Source organism: Lissotriton helveticus, chromosome 2_1 (genome assembly GCF_964261635.1).
Source record: "Lissotriton helveticus chromosome 2_1, aLisHel1.1, whole genome shotgun sequence".
NCBI lineage: Eukaryota > Metazoa > Chordata > Amphibia > Caudata > Salamandridae > Lissotriton > Lissotriton helveticus.
The window spans coordinates 1,394,081,116-1,394,100,422 of NC_136059.1; the positions used below are offsets into that span (position 1 = coordinate 1,394,081,116).

General features: G+C 47.8%; 1 protein-coding gene across 1 annotated transcript in view; it reads left to right on the forward strand.

Annotated features, from left to right (window-relative positions):
* Positions 1–19,307, forward strand: part of PIGG (phosphatidylinositol glycan anchor biosynthesis class G (EMM blood group)) — an 809,046-nt gene that overhangs the window by 162,770 nt on the left and 626,969 nt on the right. The window contains exon 3 of the mRNA XM_078676334.1: positions 14,206–14,415. Within this exon, the coding sequence (XP_078532460.1) occupies positions 14,206–14,415 (210 nt within the window). The remainder of the gene's footprint in view (positions 1–14,205; positions 14,416–19,307) is intronic.

Here is a 19,307-nt window from a genome sequence, read left to right on the forward strand (position 1 = left end):
ATAAAGGATTGTCAACCCACTCGAAACTAAGAGTCCCTGGACCTGGAACCCACCCTACCCGCATCCCCAACCCACCCACCCCAACCTCCCCCCCCCCAAAGAGAATCAGGAGGCATCCAACAAACCAAAACAAACTTAGTGTCCATCATCCGTAGGTGATTGGTAAAGAGTCTAGTCCGCCACCTGCCCAGGTGAAAGGCAAAAATGAAGAACTGGGTAATGCGATTGAACCATTAACCTCCCCCCCTCCTGCCGCCGGCAGTGTCAAAACATTAAACAACCCCTAGACTCGGGGGTGGTGTGTGTAGCGTTCAGCCTGGTTGCGATGTAGGGCCTTCTGACGCCACCGCCGCCACTGCCGCTCGTTGACCATCCTCTATTTCTGTTTTCGGGGGCTTCCTGATCCGACGTCGTCTGCCCTGCTGGCGCCATTGCAATGACGTATGCTCGGGGTCTCCGGAATGGGCCGTCGGCGCTTCCTCCTCCGTCGGTGGGTCGATACCCAAGACATGACATGCTTCCGTCAGGGAGCGGAGTTGGCACAATTTATTATTAAACTTCAACACAATGCGGAAGGGGTGACCCCCAGCTGTAGGGAATGCCCTGTTGTTGGAGGTAGCTCGTAACAGGTTTGAAAACCCGGCGTTTCTGCAGTGTAAGAGCAGACAAGTCCTGGAACAGGATCGGCGTTTGCTGTTTAAAGGAGATCGGATGCATCTGTCTCGCCTTCTGTAGGATTTCTTCCTTGGTCCTGTAGTCTTGCACACAGACTAGTATGTCTGATGGGGGGCCGGTGCCGCTCACTGAAAGCCCACTCTGTGCGCTCTGTCAAGCCGCAGCTCCGTCTCTAGGGGCCGTCCAAGGATATGATTGGAGACTGCTCTAGAAAATTGAAACAGGTCTTTGGTCTCTTCTGTCATCGTCACCCCCCGTATTCGAACGTTGTGCCACCGAGAGCGGTTCTCCAGGTCTTCTAGATGGGCTTGCAGGTCCACCTGCTGGTCGTGTATCCTAATTATCTCCTGTTGGAGCGCCTCCACTTCGTTGTCCCTACTCTCCTGTTTAGTTTCCAGGTCTGCTACTCGCTCCCCAATGCCCTCCACATCTCCTCTGAGAATTCCTTTTTAAGGGTATGTATGTCATCCCTCAAAAAAGTAAACAGCGATTCCAAAAACACCTTTGTGATAGGTTCTGCGCTCGCCATCTCGGACTCAGTCTGTCTGGGCTCATTTAACTGCCTCCCTTTGGGCGATGGAGAAGGCTGCGCTTTGGTGAACATTTCTTTTAACGTCTTTTCCTTGCGAGCTCTCGCGGGTGACATAGCGTTCTTCTCGCCAGTCAAGGGGCACTCTCTGAGCGTACACCCAGTGTCTCCCCGGCTTCCTCGGCTCCGCAGCATCTCAGCCAACTTGTTGCGTAGGGACTACCCGAGTCGAGCGCTCATCCCAACCGGCCTCTGAGCCCCGTTCTATTGTACCGGAAGGTGCCCTGGCGTATGTTGCTCTCCACGCTGGAGAGATGGATCCTGCGGCTAGCTCCGCGTATGTGACTCCGCCACCGAGCCGCCTGCCACCAAGTCCCCGGGTGTCGCTCGCTATGTAGGGCCACTTCCCCTGACACACCCTGTCCTTCTGTGGCGCACCTATGCCTCGCGGAGCCACTCAGCGCCGCTGCGGCCCTCACCGCTCACTGCCACGACTGTTTGCCGCGCAGACCTTCAGCTTGGCCGTACTCCCCTGTGGCCTTCCGCCCTGTCCAGCGCCCGTGCCCGCCCGGCCCTGGGCTCAGTCCTGCGCTGCGTTGGAATCCAGCTCGTCGACGCCCCCCAGTAGAGGCTTCCGAGCTTTGGCCGCACCACGTTGTCGGGAGGCCTGCACCAAGATGTCTGTCCCTCCACTCACGGGACCCTGCCCTGTTCACTTGTCGGGGCCTGTGCAGCAATTCTCCGCCCCCTCCTACCATCTATATGCTGCAGGGCGCTGACCTGCACTCCTCGAGTTGGGCCGCTCGCCCACGTTGAGTGCGGTGGCCTCCCGCGATGCCGGGGGCCGTGCCCCGTCCGTCTCTGCACCGCCGGGCGGTCGCGGAATCGGCCTCTGTGGGATTCGCCCAGTGGGTGGTGGTCCGCAGCAGCTAGCGGGCACTGTCAAGCCCGAAGCCTCGCGTCTGTCCTCACGCGGGCCGGACCCACCACCTCCGCTCCGGGCCTCACGTAGAGCACTGCCGAGCCCACGCTCACCTCTTCGCCGTCCCTCAGCGCGACTCCGGCAGCGGAGCTTCCGCAGGCCCCGAGACAGGCCGCAGGCGGCTCACCGTCCAGAGGCTCCAATGTCTCCCCGGCGACGTCGCTCACACCTAAGGGCTCCCCGCACCTCCAACCGGGCTGAAAAGGGTGCTATGACGGGGCTTCCGACCCACGAAAGCCCGTGCTAAAATCGGCCGGCGGCGAGAGCGCAGAGAGACATGTCTGCTCACGCCGCCATCTTGGCCACGCCCCAAACACTGCAATCTTTAGAAGAGTTAAGTATAATCTTCAATTTACAGATACAAACTCAAGTGAAAACAAACATTTCCAAATGCAATTCAAATCATAAACATTTGGTTTCAAAGTCTACATTGAATTTTGGTCAACTGTAATGTGTTTGAAAACAACGAATGAATACAATTTAAAAAATAATCATCAAGTTAATAGGCATTTCCCAATGCATTTCGGGTTCACCCTGAACCCTTCATCAGGTGATATTTAGAAACAACAAATAAATATTATATATTATAGTAGGGTTCTTCTTTGATTAGTCCCAATCTACAACACAAAACAATTTCTAAATGAGTAAGGAATATTTGTACTTATACAAGTAAGTGTCCAAAAATATCTAGATCAGAAACACAACTCAAGATTTGCACTAAAGCGAAAATGTAGTGAAAATATACGCCACCAGAATAGTATAAATGCCACCAACTGAAAAGTCCAATTTGTTTGACGAAAATGAACAAAAAGGGGAATGAAGAAAATAAAAAATGAATAAAGTGACAAGATAGAATCCAGTTTATGAGCCCCGTGTGCTGCCACTATAGAACATGTGAAGAGCAAGCCATCTCGTACACCTGGTGCGGCTTACCCTAATCTTGAATTGGAACCGAAACTAGAAATGCAACCACAATATCTGCAAGAAACCACAACAGCGTGTGTCAAACCTCAATGACTGAGTATAGCCATGGCGTACTATAAATAACCTGGACATCCTGTCTTACCTATAAAAGCGTCATACCACCAGGGGCTGGGGAGGAGCATTGGCTCCAGAGAGTCTGGATGAGTCGGGCTGGGCTGAATAGACCTGGGCTGCAATCGGAGTAGTAGTAGGAGTTGTCACTAGCACCTGAACAGGCACGGTCAGCATTTAGAGTGGTGGGAGGAGATTTCCCTTGCACCTGAATAAACCCGGTCTGCCTTGGACAATGCTGTCTCCACCCCTTGCCAGGAAGCTGGGCCAGAGAGGACAGAACTCATTTGGACTAAGCACAGGCTTTCTCTGCATGAGAGGACAAAGAATTTTGGGCTTTAAAAAGTGGGGCCCGAACCCCTAAACTTCAAAACTCTTTTGGACCAAGAAGACTGCCAGGAAGAAGAGCTGGAGAAGCTGTGAGTAGGAACTACCACTTTGCTGAGTGCTTTGCTGTCTTGGACTGCAGGGGCTGCTTCTGTCTTGGGCAGTGAAAGGATTGGACTTGAACTTTATCCAACTTCTTTATTGAGTTTCTCCAAGGGCTTGAGATAGAGCTTGCCCCCTGTTCATGAAGTCTCTGGAACAGCAAAGACTTCAAGTTCTTCTGCCATCAGCACTGGGGACTGTGTGTTTTGTGCTGCAACAGAAGAAAAGCAACCCGACGCCGTCTACAGCGCCGCTGCTGACTCTGTGTCTTAAAGGTACTGCAGAGGGCACCGCCGCTAAGCCCCACCACAACCCTGGTCTCACAGACGACGCCAGCTGATGCCGCCACCGAGCTGCTGCTTGCACCGCGACCTGTGGGCACCGCACTCCGCACCGCCTCACTTCACACCATCGCCCTGGTATCTCTGACACCGCCGCCATCAACCGCTGCTTGCATCGTGGTTCGAGGGCACCGCTCGTAAGTTACACGACCCACTGTCCTTATACCGCACCGCAGCATTGGCCTACAGACGTGGGCGCCATTGACTCCAGTTCGTCAGCCGACGACAGCGGTTCAGCAATAACGTTGCCACTGCTTGCATCGTGACCTTCCAGCACGGCAACGAGCACCCCATCACTTCGCACCACAGCCGTGGTCTCACCAACGCCGCTGGACGACCGTCACCGAGCCGCTGCCTGCAAAGCGACCTGAGGGCACCGCACGCCGCACCTCTGCACTTCGCACCGCAGCACCCGATGACTGCTGGCGCTCCCAACTTCAACATCAAGGAGTTCAATCTGCAGCCCGTGTGACTTCAAGGGCCTGATGATTCCTGCACGTACATCCAGAGCCGACCCCTGCGGATGCCGTGCTTTCGAAGCTCAACAAGACGTCGCCAATGCCACGCATTTCTAAAGGTCCAAAGCTGTGATAGCCCCAGACTGAGCTATCGACTTCAAGGAACTGTTTTTCAAGTTTATTTTGATAACTGAAGATTTCTTAGTACTGTATGGTGGATTTTTATCGTTTTTGGTCGTCTTAAGTATATAAAAATACTGGATATTTTTCTAAACTGGTGTGGAGTCCTTTTGTAGTGCTTACACTGTACTACTGTTGGTTATGTGCAAATGCTTTACACACTGCCTCTAAGATAAGCCTGACTGTTCATGCCAAGCTACCAAGGGGATGAGCATTGGTTATTTTAGGAGTGTAACTCCCTTATCCTGACTAGGAAGGGTCCCTACTTGGACAAAGGTGCAAACCCTTGCCAAATAGAGATCCCCATTTTTAACATTGGTTGTCAGCGGTGAGGATAGGACTTGCGTTTGCACTTGACTTACAGTGATTGGTATGCACTACTACCATTTCACAGACCATTAGGTACCACATACTGTTTTTTCCTGTTTCCCTTCAGAATTTCGTTGTGGAGCTCTGGTGAGCTGTTGCACCTGTGGAGCCTTGGCACAATGGAAATCAACTTTTGGCACCTGCCCATCTACAAGATGAGGGAACTAAAAGTATTTTGCAAAGATAGGGGACTACATGTGGAGAGGAGATCCACGAGGCAGGATCTTGAGGCAGCCCTGCATAGCTATTAGGTACTGCGATGGGAGGCAACACTATCAGATGACTCTGAGGGGGAGGATCCCCACCCAGAATACCAAGAGGGCAGTGGGCCTGAGGAGGAAACATTATGGGAAAGATTGGCTCGTGAGGAGAGGAATCAGATTCGTGCTCATGACCGGAGGCTGAGGCAGCTAGACAGGGAGTGCGAGGAGACAGAGACAGCCTTAGCTGAATAGAAAAAGTGTGCAGCTCAGGAAGTGAGCTTGGCTGGGTTGGAGCTGGAGTCCAGCTCAGAAGGTGGCAGCACAAATGTAGTGTCCAGTACTGAGGGTGAGGTACACACACACACACACACACACAGATTTGGTGGCTGCTTCAAAGAGGGGGTTGACATACACCAGGGGGTTCAGGATTGTGAGGTTACTCCAGTGGTGCGCAGTGACCCCGACATGGATTGGGGACCTGGCACAGGGGATCATATTCCTGGTAGTGGGAGGGACACTCTACTGACTCTAGATGAGAGATGCGGGAAGAGTGGTTCCCCCATTATAAAATCCCTGTTAAGTGAGTCTGGATACCAGCAAGAAGAGTATGGTTTGAGGGACAGCAACAGCCAGACACTGTCTCGCCAGTCTTGTGAGAATGATGTGGGGTACTTTTCTGAGGCACTGGATGGTTGGGTGATGGGTAGTTTGGTTAACACCTGTGTGGGGATGTGTGATTCTCCAGTATTAGGGGTGTCTTTCATAGATTCACATGCCTGAATCATTCCCCGTCGTCGGAGTAGGAGTCCCACGGTACATAAAAAAGCAGTAATATGCCATTTGTACATAGCAAATAACAGTAATACTAAACTAGGAAGTAAAGTAGCCCCAGCTACCAAGGAAAAAACTTCCACATTAGTGACTATCCAAGTCATTATGTTTAGACCAAACTGCAGCCAATCAGGCCACAGCTCCCACCAGAATACTCTCCCCAGAGACCCAGGCTGTCAGATTTTTTACCGCACGTCGTGTGATAGGGAGTCTCTCTGAGCTCTGCTCAGTTTTTTCTCTACTTTTGAAAGTTCTCACTTTCAAACATGTCTAAATCAAAGTCCCTGTTCAGGGCCTGTGAATCCTGTGGAAAGGCAAGGCTGTTCAAGGAGGATCCGCATACTCTCTGCATCTACTGATTGTACCCTGATCACCAGGCTAAGGAGTGCAAGATTTGTCGCACCTTCCCTTCAAAGACCCTCAGGGATAGAGAGGGTCGCTTGCTGCTGTGGATACAGCGGATTAAAGACAAGGATGTCCCCCTCTCTGAGGTAGGAAGTTTGGCCTCAGTGTCTTCTATGGGATCTAGGAAAAGGATGGCTGAGGGTAAGGTGACTACTCCTAAGGCGAAGGTGGCGAGGCAGGCCCAGCTCACTCAGGACGCTGATGAGCCTTCTACCTCAAAAATGAAAAAATCCTCTGAAAAATCTGTGAGGCCACCAGAATCAAAAAAGACTGTGTCTTTATTGTCACCTCAGAGGCCCGTAACCAAGGCAGCAACTTCTCTGCCGGTTTCCTGTCAGACAGCCACTACAGTGACTTCTACTATGACTTTTTCCTCACCAAAACCCTCTTTGGTGATGTCCTCAGCGTCCTCTCCAACTTTAGTTCATGTCCAGATTCGTCCCATCTTGTCGACGAAGAAAGTTTCACCTCCCGTCGACGAGCCTCCGTCGACGAAACACATTCCAGTGTCGACGAAAAGTTTGCCGTCGACGACAGTCTTACCGTCGACGAAGAAGACCTTACCGTCGACGGCGACACCGTCGTCGAAGCAACCGTCGTCGACGAGGAAGACCCCGTCGACGACCTCGTCGACGATCCCATCGTCGACGAAGAAGACCCCGTCGGCGGCCCCGTCGACGAAGTCTTCGTCGACGGTCTCGTCGACGAAGAAGATAATTCCGTCGACGGCCCCGTCGACGAAGAAAATGGTCCCGTCGACGAGTTCGTCGTCGACGACGAAAAACATCTCGTCGATGAAGCCTAAACAGCCACAGTCGTCGACGGAGCAATCATTGTCGACGAGGGCATTGATCTCAACAAAGTCTACGCCGCAAGACACAGACTTTCCAGTGGCTCAAGGGAATCCATCAACACCAAAGCTGTCATCTTGCACAGATCTCCAAGTCTGGTCAGCAAGAAGCAACGTGATATCGCTGCCATCTCCAGCCACCACTGCGGCACTTTTACAAAAGCGCCCATCCCAGTCTGCATCTATGTCGCCACTAACGCTGCCAGACAGGCTCTTGGATTCTGAGGAAGAGGACTCTGGTGATGATTTATTTCAAGCAGCCAAGAGTCCATCTGACTTGCTTATACTAGTAAAAGATCAGGAGGAAGAGGAGCAAGTGACGCAACCGCCCAGGTTGGATACTGCACCGACACCAGGGATGCAAATGCCTATGGAACTATTCCAAAATTTGCAGTACATGTTGAGCGATTACTATCGCCGTTTTCCGCCTTCAGAGTCTGGCGAATCACAAATCTCTTCTCCACAGCCTCGAGTGACCCCGAATCCAATGCCTACTATGACAGAAGAAGCGGGGCATCACCCATCAATGCCGGTGCCCTATAACCAAACGGAGGATGAGAATACTGAGGAGGAGGCTCAGGAAGAAGGTGAATTAGATAAAACGGACTCGTCGGAGTATGAAGATTATCAGGCTGACACACCTTCTCCAGATGAACAACCAAAGGCCGAGTCACCACCGGTGGATATTGCGAATTTCCATAGGATTATGGACAATGCAACCAAGAGATTTCTCATTACCATGGAGACTAAGCAGGATGATTGTTTCCTGTACGACTTTAAAAGTTTGGCTCAGAGGCAAAGTTGGTCTATTCCAATTATAGACTTTATTTGGAAAGAAGGTCTAAAGATCATGGCCACGCCAAACTCTTTACCTGCAGTTTTACCACGAGTGGATAAAAAGTACAGAGCACCAGCCTCTTCACCTGCTTGCCTGATCGGCCAGGCCAAGACGGAGTCAGTCCTTTCGCAAGCAGCTCAAAAGAGAGCAAAGAACCCGTCGTCTCAACTCTCCACTCCAACGGACAGAGACGGGAGATGACTCGATACCATTAGGAAAAAGGTATCGACGATTGCAGCAACCACAGTTAGGGTTGCTAATTCGATGGCGATTCTCGGCAGGTATGATAGGCAAATGTGGTCAGACATATCGCCATACATTAAGAAACTGCCTGAACCGGACCGGACCGAAGCCATAAAAATTCTGCAGGAAGGGGAGTGTGCTTCGTCGGAGATCATTGATGCTGCGGTGGATGTAGCAGCTACAGGATTCAGACAGTTGGCAGGAGCTGCTGTCCTTAGAAGAGAGGGATGGTTGAAATCTACATCCTTTAGACAGGAGGTGCAAGCCAAGGTGTTAAACATGGCCTATGATGGCGAGTACCTATTCGGCTCGCATGTGGATGAGGCTTTGCAGGCCATCAAGAAGGATACAGAAAATGCACGATCGTTGGGTACTCTGCAGTATCGGAAATCTTCCTTTCGTGGTGCGAGAGGAAGAGGGAACTTCACCAATAGAGGAGGTTATTACCAACAGCGTTCCTATACAAACACCCAAAATACCCAAAGGTACCAGCCATATAAACAACAACCTTATAGCCAGAGAAGAAATAATTATTCACAGCCCCGAGGGAAAACAACATATCTGGGTAGAGACAACACCAGCAAGAAGTGAGAATCGTTTCCTGCCGCCACTTTGTCCCAGCCAAAAACAAATTGGAGGAAGAATATCCCTACATTAATCAAAATGGTCGAAAATTACCACAGACAAATGGGTGCTGGATGTGGTTTCCAAAGGCCACGTATTAGAATTTGTAAAAACCCCTCCAAATTCACCCCCAAAAGGGCCGCCCCCAGCACATCTCAAAGAGCTATTCATCCAAATCAATACAATGATACGAAAGGGGGCAATCGAGAGAGTACCTCAACATCAGAGAGGAAAAGGCTTTTACTCTCGTTTTTTCTTGATACGCAAAAAATCAGGGGAATGGCGCCCAATCCTCGATTTGCGTGCCCTCAACAAATACATCAAAAAATTAACCTTCAGAATGTTAACGCTCCAAGAGATCCTCCAGTTCTTGGCAGAAGGAGACCATTTGGCAACACTCGACCTTCAGGATGCTTACTTCCACATACCCATTTTCCCCAGACACAGGAAGTTCCTGAGGTTCAGAGTGGCTGGCAGGGATTTCCAATTCAAGGTGCTTCCCTTTGGACTACGTTCAGCCCCAAGGGTATTCACAAAGATGTTAGCACCTGTAGCGGCCCACTTACGATTACAGGGTATTCAGATATACCCATATCTGGACGATATCCTTATCAAGGCCAATTCCTACGCCACTACAAGCAGACATGTCCAGAAATGCCTTTGCCTGCTTCAAAGCCTGGGTTTCTCAGTGAACTTCGAGAAATCAGATCTGATACCATCACAAAGGAAGTTTTTCCTAGGAGCAACACTGGATTCCAAGCTCGCTCAGGTCTTCATTTCAAGCGAAAGACAGGAGAAGATCCAAAAGATGGCGACTATACTCCTCAGAAAAGAGTGCGTTTCTGTTCGGAAATTCAAATCTTTCCTAGGGATGATCTCATCATGCATCCCTCTCACTCCAAATTGTCGTCTGAGGATGAGACCCTTACAAGAGGAACTCAGTCACCAATGGGTGCAGGTATCAGGTTCCTTCGAGGATATCATCACCTTAACACCTCGAATGAAGAATACAATCCTGTGGTGGAGTCAGACACACAACTTGCAGGTGGGTTGTGCTTTCCACGCAGAAGTCCCCAGATTCATCGTAACCACGGATGCCTCGCTAGAAGGTTGGGGCGCTCACCTTCAAGGGATGACGATCAGTGGAAAATGGGACAGACATCAAAAGAAATGGCACATCAATCTGTTGGAATTGAGGGCCATTTTCCTCGCCATGAAATCATTTCAAGCGATACTGGAAGGCGCAACAGTGTTAATTCGAACAGACAATACAACGAGCATGCATTACCTGAACAAGCAGGGGGGCACAAGATCAGCCCGATTGTCCCAGCAGGCTCAAGAGATCTGGAATTGGGCTCTGACTCACGACATCAACTTGTCAGCGGTGCATGTTCCAGGAGTAGCCAATGTGCTGGCAGATTCACTGAGCAGATCCAAGAGCAGCACTCACGAGTGGGAACTGCATCAGCCAGCGCTGGATCGGATCTTCCAGAGATGGGGTCACCCCGATCTGGATCTTTTCGCAACATATCAGAACAAGAAATGTACACACTTTGCGAGCTGGATTCCCCACAGAGAATCTTGCGGGGATGCTCTGTCAATGAATTGGGAGCGGATATTTGCCTACGCCTTCCCGCCAATTCCATTATTTCCCAAAGTCATCAAGAAAATGAGGGGACAACCGTGTCGAATAATTTTGATTGCTCCACGGTGGCCACGACAGTATTGGTTCACACAGCTTCTTCTTCTATCAGAACGCGAACCAGTCCAACTGCCTCAAATTCCAAATCTTCTGACAATTCAAGGAGGCAGGGTGTATCATCCAGATCCTCATTCTCTGAAATTATAGGCTTGGCTCCTCAACACCATGAGTTTGCGCACTTGAACATTCCGCATGACTGTCAAGAAGTCCTAGCCAATGCTAGAGCACCTTCAACGAACAAAGCTTATAAACTTAAATGGAAGCGCTTTTGTGTTTGGTGCCAAACTATGAATTTACATCCCATAACTGCGAAACCGGAAAAGATCTTACCCTTCTTTCTACAGTTGGCTAAGTCGGGTTTAGCACACTCAACACTTAAAGTGTTTTTAGCGGCCATATCCCGATACCGTCAGGATGGTACGAATTCTCTATATTCCTCCAGAATAATCCAGCAATTCTTTAAAGGCTTATTCCGTATGTTTCCTCCAATACGTCGGCCACCCCCATCCTGGCACTTGAATATAGTACTAGCTCAGCTCATGCGCCATCCCTTTGAGCCAATCCATAAAGTTGATCTCAAGTTCATCACTTGGAAGGTTGCATTACTACTGGCGTTGACATCAGCCAGAAGGGTGAGTGACATGCAGGCGTTCTCGTCTAAGCCACCTTTCTTGCAGTTCACTAATGACTCTGTGATACTACGCACCAACCCGAAGTACATGCCCAAGGTGCCATCGGATTTTCATTTAAATGAGCCAGTGATACTTAAGACATTTTTTCCCAATCCGCAGTCACCAGCTGAGCGGACTTTACACACATTAGACATTAAGAGATGCCTTAAGTTTTACCTTTCAAGGACAGCTGCCATCAGAAAGACGGATCAGCTATTTGTGGCGCATGGCAGGCCGAGACAAGGCTGTGCAGTCACAAAACAGACTATCGCCAGGTGGGTCTCTGCCATCAACAAGCAGGTAAACCCTTACAGACCTTACCTAAAGCGCACTCTAGGAGAGCAGTCTCCTCTTCAACTGCTTTGTTTGCTGGTGTGCCTCTCCTGCAGATTTGCAGAGCTGCAACATGGTCCAGCAGGCACACATTCACGAGGCATTACTGTCTGGATTCTTCAAGTGATACCGATGCCTCAGTGGGGAGAGCAGTCCTGCGTAATCTTTTTCAATAAGGTGAGCCTCTGATGATCTCTCCCACCTCCTATTGCTCTTTTGACGCTTTCATATGTTATTGCATTACTTTTTGTTCATGCATGAAAACTGTTACCTTAGCGTCTAAGAGCGTTACATTGTATTACTGCTAACTACTCGGATTCAGGCATGTGAATCTATGAAAGACACCCCTAATACTGGAGAAGAACAATAGTTACTTACCTGTAATCTGTGGTTCTCCAGTATTGGTGTCTTTCATAGATTCACATGCACCCACCCACCTCCCCTCAGAGTCTCACCCAGACTGTTAGATATACATACATATACTCAGGTACACTCCGGTGCTACAAAATCTGACAGCCTGGGTCTCTGGGGAGAGTATTCTGGTGGGAGCTGTGGCCTGATTGGCTGCAGTTTGGTCTAAACATAATGACTTGGATAGTCACTAATGTGGAAGTTTTTTCCTTGGTAGCTGGGGCTACTTTACTTCCTGGTTTAGTATTACTGTTATTTGCTATGTACAAATGGCATATTACTACTTTTTTATGTACCGTGGGACTCCTACTCCGACGACGGGGAATGATTCAGGCATGTGAATCTATGAAAGACACCAATACTGGAGAACCACAGATTACAGGTAAGTAACTATTGTTCTTCAATTGTTGGAGAGCATATTTTAAGTCCCTGTTTTCCAGAGCTATGCAAACACCCGGTGGAGTTTGAGTTCTCTGACTCCAGGGAACTTGCACTGGAGGCAGACCTTTTAGTAGATTCCAGAAACCGACATATGCAGACGCCATGCTTTGGGAGCTCAATGAGAGGTTGCCGACGCCCTGCATTTCCAAAGGTACTGTTTTGCGGGCTTTCCCGACACCGTTGCTGGGGCGCGATGCAGCGGTCAGCCAGAACTGGTTGGATCTGTTGTTCTTGACGCCGTGATAGCCCCAGACAGAGCTGTCAACGTCAAGGAACTGTTTCTCAAGTTGGTAACTGAAGATTTCTAAGTACTGTATTGTGGATTTTTATTGTTTTTGGTCTTGTCTTAAGTATATTAAAATAGGGAATATTTTGCTAAACTGGTGTGGAGTCCTTTTCTAGTGCTTATACTATATTACTGTTGGTTATGTGCAAATGCTTTACACACTGCCTCTAAGATGAGCCTGACTGCTTGTGCCAAGCTACCAAGGGGATGAGCAGGGGTTATTTTAGGAGAGTAACTCCCTTATCCTGACTAGAAGGAAGGGTCCCTACTTGGACAAAGGTGCAAACCCTTGCCAACTAGAGACCCCCAATTCTTACGATGTGCACAGATGAAAACCAGCAAGATTCACCATGAATCTATACAGACATTAATTGTGTAATGCTGCTAAACTAACAGTACAATACGTGGCATGATCAGTAATATATATGCTGATGAGGATTTACTAACTGCCACAGTTTCATCTGTAAATGAAACGCCTGCTGTCACTTCTCTTGCATCCTGGCTTACAATGTCATTTCAGTGAACCATACAGGCGACATACAATGATTAGAAAGCCACAAATAGTTTTTGGTACAATGTACACATTGGTAATGTTAGCTTCATTTAGTGTTGTTTGTCTGTCCAAAGTTTGTACATATTTTTTTTAAAAAGTTACTGAAAATACTTTGAAATAAGTCTGTTGCATTCTTATGTACCTTAGCTGTGCCCCTCCTCCTTTTGCACTAACACTCCGTTATCGCCATTGTCACTGCACAAGCAGCACTGCCCGATGATGCAACAGCTCTTGTCTGGAAAGTAGGTGACGTCCCCGACCAGCACATACAAACCCAAGTCAACTTTTTGGCATTTCAAATACCCTTTCATGTGCATTCCTTGTTTTGATATGATCTCTATTGTAGTTATTTTCTGCATTGTTGTGTGGATTCACAATTAAGGGGGTCAACAGCCACAGCTTCATTGGATGGGCTCTATCACCACTATGCTAAAGACAAGTGCCAGTTTTCTCTTTCATAAAAGCATATAAAATAATAATGGCAAATTTATAATTGTAAATATACCTTTAAAAACTAACCCCTGCATATCTAGTTGATGACCTAAAAATGTACGTTATCTTAAACATCAAACTTAAATCTGGGCCACAGTATTATGGTATTGAGTCTATTCTAGTAAATGTCTACAAAGATAAACCTTTAATGATACTTTAATTGCAAAACATCTTTAGAAAGATAAAACTCGATTATCTTGTATAAATAAAACTTATTTTTTTCGTCTGTAAATATGAAGATAGCGCATTAATATGATTTTGTCTCAAATGTTGCTAACTAATACTGTTGTTTTCTTCTATATCTCTGTGCTGGCTTTCTAACAGGCCTTGATGACTGGTAGCATACCAGGTTTTGTTGACGTCATTTTGAACCTAAATTCCCCTGCATTACTGGAAGACAACTTATTATGGCAAGCAAAAAGTGCAGGTAAAAGGATTATCTTCTATGGAGATGACACTTGGATTAAACTCTTCCCTAAACATTTTGTGGAATACGATGGAACTACCTCATTTTTTGTTTCAGATTTTACAGAGGTAAGACTTCAAATTATGCTTGTAACTTTCAGGAGTCAAAGTTATATTGAGCACAGAAGAACACTTTAAGCATTTTGTTAGGTACAATAGATGAAAATGGGAGAATGATATTGGTGAAATTAAGAGCTCTTTCTTCTAGGATAAATCCTGGGCACAAATTAATTGTGGACAGTTCGTTTGTTTATAAAAATGGTCTGCATGAACTCACTTGGACTAACCCCGAGCAGCCTGAATGCACTGGAGCTATTGGATGTTGCATAGCTTTCAGATTTATAAAACTAATGCTGCGGGTAACACACCAAGTTATCATTCACTTTGTAAATCCTGTCCAGTAGATTGTGCTAACAAAAACACTACGGTAGGGGGGGACCTAGGGGAAGTTTACAGACCTCACTCTGGGTACAATCCCCAACAGGCATATAAACAACAAAAGGTACCAGAGGGTCTCGAGGGGTGTGCCCACAAAGAACAGAGAGCCAACCTTTCCCTGCAAACCAAAGTGATACAACATAGAAGATTCTCAACAAGATGAGGAAAATACCCATCAGTCACCATACGGATCCGCCCTTCATCATTTGGGATTTTATCCGTACCACCCGTCTGAGAAGCTCGGTGCCACACTAAGAGGTCAACCCGGTGGTAAGGGGGTTCCTCAAAGGAGAATGGCAGTGACGGTGTGGTAGACCACTTGATGTTGGTAAGTGGCCCTAGATATGGGACTGGGGTGTGCAGTGCTGGAAAAAGTGATAAAGTGAAAAAAACCCAATAAAGAGTGTATTTAAAATTGGTTTGAATAGGCACTTGAAAAGAAGTTTATTCAGTGTTTGCCTAACATACCAAAAGTATAAAAACAATATAACCTAAGGCCTTCTCATAAGGTAGACTGCTTTAGGTCAGGATAGGTCAACTAGTTTCTGCAATACTGGGACTGTTGTTCCCTTGCATTCATCAGGACCAATATAGATAAAAACTACTGCACCAAGTGAATGTTAAAAAATTAAGTGAAAGGTGACACCAGGGTAACAGTGCAAGTGCAAATAAGTCACCTGAACGCTCCCGATGCCCTTACAGTCTGTGTTGATCACTGAGGAGAAAAAATGGGTTAGGTATAGCTAACATCATTGAGTGGGCTGACCAGAAGGTCCATTTTATGTGGATCAAACGTTGCATCACACTAACAGTGTTGACATATAGGCACTTAATACTAATATGGCCTGATTTATAATTTATTCGGAAAGACAATTTCATAAGCCGAATATGTCACAATCCTTACCTAGATCTGTAAGGTTGACTGACCTCACCCCACCTGGCAGCGGCTCAGGGGAAGATGAAGCACCGCTCTATAAAACATGTAAAGTACACGTAAAAAACACAACACACACAACAAGAATTGAGCACTTCCTATAAACAATGGCCGACAAAAAGTGGTATCTGTATCTTTACAAAATGAATATTTGTGGTATCCATCATTTACGGAGCCAAGACTCTATCTGAAGCCTGCTGCCGTTTGTAGAAAAACGCGACTCGGCGTGAATAATAGCAGCAAGCGCGAGGCCTGAGCTCTGTTTGAGAGTTAAATAACGTGAGTTTAAAAGAACGCAGCAGAGCGCGTAAGACAGCGACAGGCTTCACCTACCTCTCCGTCGGTACTCCGTGCCGGCGTCCTGGCCGACTGGGGAGGTAACGAGAGGCGGAGTGGCAGATGTATATAAGCCGCGCTCCTATTGGTCGCCAGGTCACATGGGGCGACTAGCAGACCTATGAGCATAGTGCAGAGTTAGACGAGCCCTTACTCTCATAGGCTGTTGCAATGTAGGTCGTGAGCGTTCATTGGCCAAACCAGCGTTAGGTGGTCATGGTAACGCGGGTCCAGAGCAAACGTAAACACAACACGATCAGGATCCCACGGGGAGGGTGAACTACGGAATTTCATAAAGGTAGTCTAATGTATATTAAAAAGTGTGAAAGTGCTAGCTTTCAGTAACTATCGCCTGCTCAAGCGTCCAAAGAGGAACTTGACACGCGGGTCACTGCGGCTAAAGCTAGCCGCTGGTACATGTAGCGAGGCATACCTGATACCTAACGCTGTTGTACACAAAGAGATTACCTAGGCACAGTGATCCATACATATGGCTGGGATCAATATGGAATGGTCATGTTTATCGGGACTGAGTCCCAAGTAGGGGCACGTGGTGATCAGGATGGACAAACTCAGACAAGTGCTGTAACTCAGCCCTACTAGCAACGTTCAGAGGGGAGAGAGATAAGATGACGACAAGCCTTTCATTCGTCATTTTAAGCCAATAATACAGCTAACAATACAGCTAAAAGACATGTGGGTTGAAACAGTGGGGCCCTACACTATTCTTGTGGGTAGAATCATAAAGAAGACCAGGGAATATCATCGTTCAGGCCCCCTCTGTGTGTCTTCAATCTCAGCACCCATCTTTGCTCTTTTTTCAGCAGGTACCTTGTCACATCAGCTGTGTGTTTCGGGATAAATGGTTGCTCCAAAACAGTCCATTGGAAATCCGTGGCTGAGTGCTTAGCTTCAAGAAAGTGTGCAGTTAACTTGGTGGCTTGTCTGGCACACCTGATGGTGCTCTTGTGTTCAGATATACGTATGCGGACCTTACGGGTAGTCATGCCCACGTACTTATAGCCACATGGGCAAGTAATCAAATAGATCACATGATCACTGCTGCAGCTAGTGAATTTTATTTGTTTCCACGGTCTGGCCGTGCCGATATCTATCTCCTGTGATTTCTTTGTTTGTGCACAAGCCTGGCAATTCCCGCAGGGATGGTGTCCCTGGACGGGCGGAAGGTTCCAAAGTGAACCTACCGCCTTAGGTGGTTCTTCATGTGGCCTCGTGTGTACCAGTCTGTCTCTTAGATTTGGGCCCCTCTTAAAAGACACCAAAGGACGAGCGAGTGTTAGGCTTCCAGAGTTCAAGATAGGCCAGTGTTTCTTAACCATACTTTGAATGTTGTTAGAAAGACTCCCAAAGGTCTGGACAAAAGTGAGGCGTTCTAACTCAGGCTTCGGAGGTCTGGGTTCCAACAAGGCCTCACGATTATTGTTCATTGCCCTTTTCAAAGACCTCTTAACAAGTTTTGGGGGGTATTTCCGGGCCACCAGTTGCATACTTAGATCCTTTGAATGTTTTTTGACGGTTGTTGTCGTGGAACAATTCCTCTGGACCCGTAAAAATTGGCTGAAGGGTAGACTCTCTCTCAATGCTCTAGGATGATTGCTATTAAATAGCAGCAGAGAGTTCCTAGCAGTGGGCTTCCTGTAGAGCTCTGATCGTAGGCCTTCCGGGCCAGCAGTGATCAATAAATCTAGGAAAGCTAGTTGGTGGTGCCCGATTTCAATGGTGAACTTCAGATGGTTGTTTCTCCCATTCAACCACCCCAGAAATTCAAGGCAACTAGCGCTTGACCCTCTCCACACCACAAAAATATCGTCGATATACCTTTTCCAGGTCATAAGGTTATCGACGAAAGGGTTCTCATTATTCAACACGTGACTCTGTTCAAATGAATGAACATATAGGTTAGCCAAGCTGGGGGCGTAAACGCTCCCCATGCTGGTCCCCGATGTTTGTAAGTACACCTGTTCTTCAAATTGGAAGAAGTTTTGTTTCATGGCCATGGTGGCACAAGCCATTATGAATCTGACGGGAGTGATGCTGTCCAATTCCCTGGACTCTAAAAGTTGGTACACTACGTCCAATGTCTCATCCTGAGGGATGGAGGTATAGAGTGCCTCCACGTCGAAAGACACTAGGAGGTCCCTCTCTGTGTCGAATTCGATGTCAGGTAGTAGTCTCAACAAGTCAGTGGTGTCCTTGAGATAAGTGGGCATTTCTTGCACCATTGGTCTCAGGAAATGGTCCACAAAGGTGGAAAGGGGTTCCAAGGCTGATCCTATCCCCGAAATGATGGGGCGCCCGGGGGGCTCTTTATGAACCTTAGGTAAGGTGTAAAAGTAGGGCATTTTAGGGAATTCCGTGCACAAGTGAAGGGCTTCGGCTGGTGTGATCCATCCCTCAGACAATGCTTCTTCAACCATGGTTTTGATGTCCCGTTTCAAGTCTTCTGTTGGATCATGATTCACAGGAGTGTAGGCATGCCGAGTACTGAGTTGTCTCAGGCACTCAGCTCGGTAGACCTCAGTGTCCAGGAGGACGATTGAACCGCCTTTGTCCGCTGGCTTTATAGTTAACTCCTTATTTTCTGTCAGGGATTTCAGTGCCAAATGATGTGACTTAGGCAGATTCTGGAAAGTCTTATGTTTGGTGCTGAAGAGCTCATCCAACTCCTTCTCCACTGCTTGTTCATAGGCTAACACCTGTGGAGGCATCAGATGAGTGGGGGGAGTGAAGGTCGATTTGCATTTCAATCCGGTATTTGTATCAACCTCATTCTGTGTTGAGGCTTCTTTTCCAGCAAAGAAAAAGTGTAATCTAATCTTCCTAAGGAATCTCGCCACCTCCAAACGAGTTTCAAACTCATCATTCTGATGGGTCGGCACGAAGCCCAGTCCTTTGTTCAGGGCCTCTTCCTCAGTTGGGGTTAGAATATGTTTGCTCAGGTTCGTGACTATACTGGAGCTGCACTGCTCTGACCCGCCTCTTTGTGCGTTTACGCCCCCAGCTTGGCTAACCTATATGTTCATTCATTTGAACAGAGTCACGTGTTGAATAATGAGAACCCTTTCGTCGATAACCTTATGACCTGGAAAAGGTATATCGACGATATTTTTGTGGTGTGGAGAGGGTCAAGCGCTAGTTGCCTTGAATTTCTGGGGTGGTTGAATGGGAGAAACAACCATCTGAAGTTCACCATTGAAATCGGGCACCACCAACTAGCTTTCCTAGATTTATT